Below are 11,294 nucleotides of genomic sequence, written 5' to 3' on the forward strand. Positions count from 1 at the left end.
TCCAGCCTATCCAATCTCTCCTTATAACTAAAACTCTCCAGCCCCGGCAACATCCTGGTAAATCTCCTCTGCACTCTCTAGTGCAATCACATCCTTAGTATAATGTGGATTCCAGAACTGCACGCATACTCTAGCTGTGGCCTAACCAGCGTTTTATACAGTTCCAGCATAACCACCCTGCTCTTATATTCTGTGCCTCGGCTAATAAAGGCAAGTATCCCATATGCCTTCTTAACCACCTTTATCTACCTGTCCTCTACCTTAAGGGACCGGTGGACATGCGCACCAAGGTCCCTTTGATCCTCTGTATTTGCCAGGGTCCTACCATTCATCGTGTATTCCCGTGCCTTGTTTGTCCTGCCCCAGGACACAAGCATCCAGTCACAAAAATACCCCTCGACCATCACCTTTTGCTTCCTGCCACTCAGCCAATTTTGGATCCAATTTGCCAAATTTCCTTGGATCCCATGGGCTCTTACCTTCGTTATCAGTCTCCCATGCGGGACCTTATCAAAAGCCTTGCTGAAGTCCAAGTAGACTATGTCAAATGCATTGCCCTCATCTACACATCTGGTCACCTCTTCGAAAAATTCAATCAAATTGGTCAGACATGACCTCCCCTTAACAAAACCATGCTGACTGTCCTTGATTAATCCCTGCCTCTCCAAGTGTAGATTAATTCTGTCCCTCAGAATTGCTTCCAATAGTTTCCCCACCACTGAGATTAGACTGACTGGCCTGTAGTTCCCTGGTTTATCCCTTCCTCCCTTCTTGATTAAAGGTACCACATTGGCTGTCCTCTGGCACCTCTCCTGTGGCCAGAGAGGTATTGAAATTATTGCCAGCACCCCTGCTATCTCCTCCCTTGCCCCACTCAACAGCCTGGGATACATTTCATCCAGGCCTGGAGATTTATCTACTTTTAAGCCTGCCTAACCATTTAGCAACTCCTCCCTTTCTATGCTAATTTCTTTAATTATATCACAGTCCTTCTGCTTGATTTCCATACCCACATCATCCCTCTCACTTGTGAACACCGACACAAAGTATTCATTTAGAACCCTACCTACATCTTCTGGCTCCGCATACAAATTACTACTATGGTCCTTAATGGTCCCTACTCTTTCCCTAGTTATCCTCTTACTCTTAATGTACTTGTAAAATAACTTTGGATTTTCCTTTATTTTACCTGCCAATGTTTTTTCATGCCCCCTTTTTGCTCTCCTAATTTCCTTTTTAAGTTTTCCCTCCCTACACATTCTATACTCATCTAGGGGTTTTGCTGTTTTGAGCCCTCGGTATCTCCCATAAGCCTCCCTTTCTCTATCCAATCCTGTATATCCCTCAACATCCAGGGTTCCTTGGATTTGTTGGTCCCACCCTTTGCCTTTACTGGAATATGTTGGCTCTGTACTCTCCCTATTTCCTTCGTGAATGAGTAGTACCACTGCTCTGATGCAGATTTACCTAAAAGTAACTGCTCCCAGTCCACTCTGGCCAAATCATATCTGATCTTATTAAAACCGGCCTTCCCCCAATTTAGAACTCTGATTTCTGGCCCATCCTTGTCCTTTTCCATAACAACCTTGAATCTAACAGAGTTATGATCACTATCTGCAAAATGCTCCCCCACTGATACCTCTACCACTTGCCCGGCTTCATTTCCTAAAATTAAGTGCAGGATCGCCCCCTTTCTTGTAGGACCTTCTACGTACTGGCTTAAAAAGCTCTCCTGGATGCATTTTAAGAATTCCGCTCCCTCTAAATCTATCACACTATGACTAACCCAGTTAATGTTGGGGAAGTTGAAATCCCCCACTATTACTACCCCATTATTTTTACACTTCTCTGAAATTTGCCCACGCATCTGCTCTTCTATTTATCTGACTGTTTGTATAGTTCACTCCCAGCAATGTGATTGCTCCTTTTTTTGATTAATTGCAAATTTTCAAAAATATTGTTAGAAGTAACTTCAGGAAAAAAAACCCACAAGAAGTGTAGGAATAAACAAGCCATCCTCGGGTAGAATTGCCAAATGTGATTAAATGTATTCTGGAGGTTTCATCACATGACTTGCCCCCACACTCCAGCCATTTGTTGGCCAACACATCCTTGTGACATACTGCCCAAGCCAATTGGAAAGCCAAAAGGCCCATTATTAAATTGGATGATGTTTGATGGGCTTTCTTTGCCCATTTTCAGTGTTTTTTTAAAATCTGGTAAAGAGAAACGTTCAAAGAAAATTTTTTTAAAGGACTATCTTTTTAATGTCGCAATGATTTATCTCCAGGGTTGCACACATCCTGGAGATTGATTTTCAATTTCTGGAGACTCCAGTCCAATCCTGGAGAGTTGACAACCCTGTTCTTAGGTTGGCAGGCTGTGACTGGTGGGGTACTGCAAGGATCAGTGCTCGGGCCCCAGCTATTCACAATCTACACCAATGATTTGGATGTGGAGACCAATTGTAATATTTCTAAGTTTGTTGATGACACAAAACTAAGTATAAATGTGAGCAGAATGCAAAGAGGCTCCAGGGATTTGGACAGGCTAAGTGAGTGTGCAAAAACATGGCAGACATCATATTAAAAAATGTGAAGTTAACCACTTTGGAAGGAAAAACAAATGGAGTATTTTTTTAAATGTGAGAGATTGGGAAGTGTTGATGTCCAAAGGGATCTGGGTGTCCTTGTTCATAAGTCATTGAGGTGCAGCAAGCAATTAGGATGGCAGATGGTATGTTGGCCTTTATCGCAAGAGGATTTAAGTACAGGTGTAAAGATGTCTTACTGCAATTGTATAGAGTGTGGTGAGACTACACCTGTAGTATTGTGTACAGCTTTGGTCTCCTTACCTAAGGAAGGATATTCTTGCCATAGAGTGCAGCAAAGATTCACCAGACTGATTCCCTGGGATTGTCTCATGAGGAGAGATTGGGGAGACTGGACCTGTATTCTATAGCTTTTAGAAGAATGAGAGGTGTTTTCATTGAAGCATACAAAATTCTTACAGGGCTCGCTGAGTAGATGCAGGAAGGATGTTTCCCCTGGCTGGTGGGGGCTCTAGAAGCAGGGGTCACAGCCTCAGAGAAAAGGGTAGGCCATTTTGGACTGAAATGAGGAGGAATTTCTTCGCTCAGAGGGTCGTGAATCTTAGAAATTCTCTACAGCAGAGGGCTGTGGGGGTTCAGTCCTTGTGTACGTTCAAGACCAAGATTGATAGATTTCTAGAGAGTAAAGACATCAAGGGATATGGGGATAGTGTGCGGGAAAATAGCTTTGAGGTAGAAGATCGGCCATGATCTCATTGAATGGCAGAGCAGGTTCAAGGGGCCGAATAGCCTACTCCTGCTCCTATTTCCTATGCTATGTAAATGTTTTATTATAATTTGTTGCTGTTTGGAAACTGAGTAGCACTAGCTGCTGTGGTGGTCAGTAGATGCAGTGCAAGACATCTCATCCCCTTCAATGACATCACTGGAGCACAGCCACTTAACCTTTCAATGAAGCATATGGATGTCCTTGGGAGTTTATGAAGGGCTCTTTTAAAGTATGATTCAAATTTAAAATTCATGTGAACATTTGATTAAAAATGCAAAAAAAAAGACAGCTCAGCCCTACAGTACTTAAATAGACAAAGGGTAATGCTGATTAGAGACCAAAAAGATCATCTTGTGGAGACAGAGGGCATGGCTGAGGAACTAAATGAGTTCTTTGCATCTGTTTTTGAAGAAGAGCATGCTGTCAGTGTCACAGTTATAGAGGAGGCAGTGGAGAGATTGGATCTGATTTAAAAATAGATGAAGAGGAAGTACTTGAAAGGTTGGCAGTTCTCAAAGCAGAAAAGTCCCCTGGTCCAATGGAATGCATCCTAGCTTGAGAGAAGTAAATGTGGAAACTATGGAGGCTCTGGTTACAAACTTACAATCCTCCTTACATAATGACAGTGATGCTAGAGAATTGGAGGATTGCAAATATTATATTCCTGTTCAGAAAAGGATAACTCAGCAGCTACTATTGGAACTTTGAAAAAATAAGTTAATAAATAAAACCCAGCATAGGTTTGTTCAATACGAATCATGTTTGACTAACTTGATTGAGTTCTTTCTGTTCTCTGAAGTAACAGAGGATTGATAAAGGTAATGCATTTGATCTGAATAGGGAAGCGCATGGGATTAAAGTGAATAGTGGCTTCATGGATTCAAAAAGGGAGCAGAGAGTAGTGGTGAATAATTGTTTTTCAGAATGGAGTAAAGTATACAATGATGTCCCTGAGCATTTGGTATCAGTGTGTAATTTCAATGTTTTCAGATGACATGAGACTGGGGCAGGGGAAGTAAATAGTGAGGAGGATAGTAATTTTCAGAAGGATATAGACTGGTGAAATGGGAAAATGCAATTTAAAGCAGAGAAGTGTGAAGTGATTAATTTTAATAGGAAGAATGGGGAGAGGCAATGTAAAGTAATTTAAATGATATTCAGGAACTGAGACACTTGGGTGGATGGCGCAGTTGTCTATGTCCACAAATCTTTGAAAGTGGCAGGGCAGGTTGAGAAGGCTGTTCAAAGGGTATACAGGATCCTTGGCTTTATAAATAGAGTGAAAAGAACAAGGAGATTATGCTGAACCTTTTGTAAAGCACTGGCTAGGCCCCAGCTGGAGAATTGGCAGGTTGCCAGGGCCTTAGGAAGGAGCAGGGCAGATTTACAAAAATAATAAAAGAGATGTGGGACTTCAGTTATTTGATGAGCCCAGAGAAGTTCTCAGAGAAGAGACGGTTAAGGGGAAATTTGATAGAGGTTCAAAATGATAGGTTTTTGTAGAGCAAATGAGGAGAAAGTGTTTCCAGTGGTGGAAGGGTGGTAACTGAAGGACACTGATTTAAGGTATTTGGCAAAAGAACCAGTGGTGACATGAGGAAGTAAAAATCATGATCTGGAATGTACTGCCTGAAAGCATGGTGGAAGCAGATTCAATTGTAACTTTCAAAAGGGAATTGGATAAACATGTGAAGGAGCAGAAATTTTCAGGGTCATGGAGAAAGAGCACCAGAGTGGGAGCTATTGAATAGCTTTTTCAAAGAACAGGCACAAGCATGATGGGCCAAATTCCTCCTGTGCCAAATGATTTTGTACTGGCTCATCCACTGGGCTCCCCAATTCATTGCAATCAGTTGCAAAACTTTAAGAACAATTTCTGTGCAAAATTACTGCTGGTTAATGCTTCACATTTGAAAGTGGTAATTTTGGAGCTGCTTTCTTTTAGTAGTAGCTTTACTGTTGAAAACTCCTCCTCTTGCCTCGTTAATATTTGAATGGAAAAACCCAGTATTTTAAACAAGCCTGTAAATACACAACTTTCCACTTCCGCATCATCCCATTTGAATTGAATGTGTTTAATTAAAAAGTCCTTGTTGTTAGAGTGGGGGGTTGCTTGCAGCATACCCCATTAGACTTGTTTGCACGTGTCTGGGTTTTAAAAGCTTCTTCCCATAATGTTTTTGGAAGTGCAAGCTGATAACTGTAGTGAGGCCAGAAGGGCATCTTGGACTTTGGTGAATAATGAACAAGTATTGTATTCCCCCAAACCAATGAGATTTAAGGATGGAAAAATATCCAGAGAAACGCCTGAGAAGAAGGGCAAAGTAAAGTGCGTGAATTCAATGTCAAAACAGGTACAGAACTGGAAAGAAAGATTGGAGGAAGAGAAATGATGAAAAGGAAAAAATCTAAATTTAAAAATTTAACGTTTTTAAAACCTAAATCCATTGATAACCAGAAAGAATGAGACTCCAAACTTAGAATTGTTCACTTTTTAGGCAAGAGATGTTGATTGGCAGTAATTAACAATTCCCACATTGTTACAAGGCTATTTATGTTAATTATTAGACTTAACTTTCTGTGATGAGTTTAATGGGCAGTTAATACAGCAATTTTGGATTAAGCAAATGATGCTGTTTCTGTGAAGCTAATGGCCGAGCAACTTGTGATTTGCATTTCACAAGGTATCTCTCCCTCGCTACAAGTTGCTGGCCAGTCCACATCTTAATAATAGTGCATATCATTCACACGTCTTTAAATTTTCAGATTTAACTTTTAAACCTGGCCCCTATTTCTGTATTTGGGTAAGAGATCTTCCATGGACTGTACTTAAATATTAATAAGGTGCTGTCTCACTTCACAGTTTAAAGATTATCTTAAATCATAAATATTTATTTTGACAGAATTTAGAGAACTTGGTAAAAGCAGTGCTCATGCCTAGACCAGCCTAGGTTTACCTAAGGAGTTACGCCAGTTTCTGCTTTGCTAAATTCAATACATGTGTTTCACTTGCTCATTAATGGTTTCTTTGTAAACTTGTTTCTTGTTTGACTTTTGTCAAAATGGCACCCTGATTTTCTTCTTCCTTTGCAGGGAGTCCTCCTCACCTGAATGTCGGAGAACAGGGAGACTTAGTTCAAGACTTCCGTGAATTTCTTCAGTCTCCGAGTAATACAGCTGCAGGCAGCCTAAACCGGAATAGTGAAAACTCCTAGTATGTGTACTGTAGTAAAAATAGGCCACCCTGGAAAGCAAAAGAATGGATTCCTCTTCACTTTTACATACAGACCAGAGTATGAGAACGATTCTTTCCAATAGCTTTCAAATGTAAAGTGGATACTTTCTAACTTGAAATCTGCTGCAACTCAAAGGAAGTCTCCTGTTCTCATTTCAGTGTGCATTGAATGAACAGAAGTTATTGGATCATGTAACATATTGTCCAGTCTGTACATAACCACAAGTGTTTATGTGAATTGAGAAATTTTCTCTTGGCTTTGTCAGGTAGGTGTGTTATAGCAGTTTTTGAAATCTGTACATTTTTTTTAAAAATAGCTTTGTATATAGGATTCCTTGGTCTTAATCTTGTTCACGATTGTCAATGGTGTGCATTTTCAAGTGTCCATTCACCTTTTCAAAAACTTCTTCTAAATGTTAATGTCTCTTTGGGACAACGGCATTTAACGATGAATGTAGAAATGTGCACAATAGATTAATTTCCTTCCACTGCAGTCTGGACAATCCCTAAAACAGTTGAGAATAGGTACAACAAACCTCAAAGGTTTCAGTAATACAAAAGCAAAATACTACGGATGCTGGAAAAACTCAGCAGGCCAGGCAGCATCTGTGAAGAGAAACAGTTAACATTTCGGATCGAGTTACCTTTCAACAGAACTGGGTTCAACAGAACGTTTCCAACTAGCCTAAATTCCTCTTTAACACACTACAGGACTGTGATATCAGGATTTGTACATATTTTATAAAGGTAAATGAGATAGTTAATGACCACCAACTTGGTTTGCTGATACTTTACTGTTAAGCTAAATGATGTGTGGCAGTTGTCAACATATGTATTTACTTTCATTTTAAAAAGTATACCAATAGACTTATTGAATCTAAATAACAAAATATTTCCAACAGGTGATTCTTGACTGGATCTATTGAAATTGTGATGGACATTTCAAATATGTGATTGGGTAGCAGGTTTTACATTGATCCGCAACTTATTCTGTAAGCTCCCATTGCTACATGGTCTCTCTCTGTGTTGGTATTGGTGACCTTGGATTGACAGCAGCTGTGATGTTCCGCTTTGCCAACCTAGCCATTTGAGGAATTACCCCCACATTAAAAAAAAGCCAGGTTATTTACACTACTACAAGTCTGCATGCTGGAACAGCAATTATCAGAGCACACACCTGTAAAGGAACCTGTCCAGTTCTCCATCATTGTTTTTTGTATGGAGGAAAATGAGATGGCCATTTACAGACATACTCTCTGATCTGCTGGATATTTGCTGCACCCTTACAATTCATAGCCCTAGGAATTTCTCCCCTATATTCTCTAGAGCTTAGCACAGTCTCTGACACAGCTCTTAGCTTCACTATAATATTGATGTCCTGCAGTTTAACCAAATACAATGTTTTCACTAGGTTCACTTGCCATAGTATTGGTGATACTTATGGTTAGGGAAATTCGACTTCAGCGAACACAGGATGTTTGTCAATATGCCTTAATGTGGACTATGCTAGTTCATTCCTTCTCTTTGCTCCCAACACCAGCATTTCATCATTGCATTGTATTCTCAAAATACTTTTTTTTTCAGACACAGCCCAAGTTTGAGACACACAAATGTGACTCTGGACAGTTTCAAAGTCCAAGTGAACAAACATGTTACATATCCACCATCACGCTTGCTGACAATGTTAAAATAATGTGCTTATTTAAAAAATAGTTTCTACCTAAATATTCTTAATTAGAATTTGTTGCAGAAAAAATGAGAGCTTTTGTAACATGCATATTATGAATTTTAATCATTTTTATTGGAATAATATTTGGAGAGTCATTGCTAAATGTGAAACCACTATTAAAATGGAAGAAAAAATGAATTTTATAAACATTTAGTCAACCTAGCTTGGCTTTGACTAAAATATTTTGTTTTCTTTGTCTTTTGGAAATTTTAGTTCAGTACATTTGTGACCCCTCAGATACTGAAACAGTCCATCCCCATATGCAGCAAGACCTGAACAACATTCAGGCTAGGACTGATGTGGCAAGTAACATTCGTGCCACACAAATGCCAGTAAATGACCATCTCCAACGAGAGAGAGAATCCAACCATCTCCCCCTGACATGTATTGGCATTTACATTGTTGATTTCACCCTCTAATAACATCCTGTGGGCTACCATTAACCAGAAATTGAACTGCACCACCCATGTAAGTACTGTGGTTGCAAGCGTGGGTCAGAGGCTGGGAATTCTGTGGTTAGTAACTCACCACCTGACCCCTCCATAGCATGTCCACCATCTACAAGACACAAATCAGGAGTGTGATCGAATACTCTTCACTTGTCCGGATGAGTGCAGCTCCAACAACACTCTAAGCTTGATGCCATCCAGGACAAATCAGCCTGCTTGATCGACACCCCATCCACCACCTTAAACATTCATTCCTTCCACCACCTACACACAATGGCAGCAGTGTATAACATATACAAGATGCACTGCAGCAATTCACCAAGCCACCTTCAACAACATTTTCCAAACATGAGGCCTCTACGACCTAGAAGGACAATGGCAGAAGATGCATGGGAATACCACCACCTGCAAGTGTAAGCCACAACCACCCTGACTTGGAACTATGTTGCCGTTCATGATCGCTGGATCAAAATCCTGGAACTCCCTTCCTAACAGTGCTGTGATTGTACCTACATCACATGGACTGAAGCATTTCAAGAAGGCGGCTCACCACCGCCACCTCAAGGGCAACTTAGGGATGGGCAACAACTGTTGGCCTAGCTGTAATGCCCACATCCTGTGCAAGAATAAAACAAAGTGTCATTTTGATGATGCTTGGCTTAGGATGAAACAATCGGGATACAAAATATAAACTAATTTGTCCCTGGTTTGTGGTACAGCAGTTAATCTGCTTTTGTAATTTTTCAACTCCACAAAGTAAGCTTTTAAAATAATGCGGTTCTAATATTGCAACTGCAGAGATTACTTGAAACCCCACTGCTATACACAACTGCTTTTCTAGTATTGCTATAGTTTTAAATTTGACACATGAATTCCAAAGGTCTTATGAAAATTTAACAGTCTCTTTAGTTATTAGTTAGTTAGACTTTAGTTGTGTAGACTTCAGAATTAAATATTTCAATCAGAACTAGTTTTAAATTGCTTAGATTTAGATTTTGTTCCTTTTCATATCAATGCTTTATCAGAATTTTTGAAATATTCTGTCTTGGCAAAACTAGTGAACTGGCCTTTGCATGCTATCACCTATAGAAATTGCACAACATTTTTGTGTCAGCTTGTCTCAGTGGTAGTATACTTGTCCTTCTAAGTTAGAATGTTGAGAGTTCAAGCTCCACTCTAGGACTTAAGCACATAAACTAGGCTGACACTTCATTGAGGTGCCACTGTTGGAGGTACTATCTTTGAGATGAGGCATTAAACGAGGTCCTGTATGCCTGCTGAGGCACACGTAAAAGTTCCATGCCACCATTTTAAAGTAAGCAGGGAGTACTGTGTCTGTCCTATATTTATCCTTCAACCAACACCACTAAACCAAATCAATTGGTCATTTATATCGATGGTCTCTGTAGGACCTCCAATGCACAACTTGTCTGCCATGTTTCTCTACATATCAAAAGCGATTCTTTGGCTGTAAAGTATTTTGGAGCAACCTGGAGATGTGAAAAATGCTGTGTAAATGCAGGTTTATCTTATAAGATTCACAATGATCATGACTGACTTTTCAGTTTTATAATGTGTTGCTGAAGAATGCTCCCTTTTCATTTTGAAATGTACACTAGATGAATTCCAGTTTTTTGAGGGAGAGGTTTAATCAAGTATCTGAATATGTCCAAAATTACACAGCTGTTTGTGTCCAAAAGAATGGTAATGGTGCTTTTTTGATGAAAAGTTGTAATAAGCGAATAAACTATGTATAACTGTGCCAGTATTTTTTGTTTAAATCACTTTTTATGTCTCTCATATACTATACATCACTAATTGAACTAAAAATCCAATTACAATTCACTTTTCTACTTGTGCAATTCATTGTGATTAATGTTGTGAAGTTTCTTGCTGGGGATGATGGCAATTTCCTTGCAGACCCTCTTGTTGGTGTGGAAGTCATTGCTAAGATGGGTGTTGTATCTCTCAATGACCCAGCACTCTTACATAAAGGCAGGAATAAGATGCCAAGGAATTACCCTCCATAATAGTGTTCCTTAAGCTTGCATTTTAGAAGAATGTTGCTGTTGTCCCTATTCCATTGCAGAAACATGAATTATTCCAGAGGTAGTACTTGTCTGGGTCAGATGTTGTGGGTTCAAGTCCCACTCCAGAGACTTGAGCACATTAATCAAGGGCTGCCATGGCAGTGAAGCACTGAGGGAGCTCTATACTATCCGAGGTGTTGTCTCTAGATTGAGACATTGCACCAAACCCCTATCAGCCCCCTCAGGTAGACATAAGATCCTGCAGCACTATTTAAATAAAAAGCTGGGGATTTATCCCAGTGTCTGAGCCAAGATTTACCTCTCAACTATGACCTAAAAACAGGTTATCCGGCCATTATCACATCACTGTTTGTGGGACGTTGCTGTTTACAAATTGGTTGCTGCATTTCCTACATTGCAACAATGACTACGTTTCAGAAGTACTTAACCAATTGTGAAGCACTTGGGGATGTCCTGGGGTCATGAATGGGCTATATAAATGCAAATCTGTCTGTTTTATTTGTGAAGCCA

The 11,294-nt window shown here is 39.9% G+C and overlaps 1 protein-coding gene across 5 annotated transcripts in view; it reads left to right on the top strand.

The window, feature by feature from the left end:
- brd9 (bromodomain containing 9) overlaps positions 1-10,499 on the top strand; it is a 66,667-nt gene extending 56,168 nt beyond the window's left edge. For all 5 annotated transcript variants that reach the window (XM_078539429.1, XM_078539434.1, XM_078539431.1 and 2 more), the window contains one exon: positions 6,414-10,499. In XM_078539429.1, coding sequence (XP_078395555.1) covers positions 6,414-6,535 — 122 coding nt within the window. In that variant the 3' untranslated portion in view covers positions 6,536-10,499. The remainder of the gene's footprint in view (positions 1-6,413) is intronic.
- Positions 10,500-11,294: the final 795 nt, after the last annotated feature.

The sequence above is a fragment of the Cetorhinus maximus genome, chromosome 3 (assembly GCF_964194155.1).
Source record: "Cetorhinus maximus chromosome 3, sCetMax3.hap1.1, whole genome shotgun sequence".
Lineage (NCBI taxonomy): Eukaryota > Metazoa > Chordata > Chondrichthyes > Lamniformes > Cetorhinidae > Cetorhinus > Cetorhinus maximus.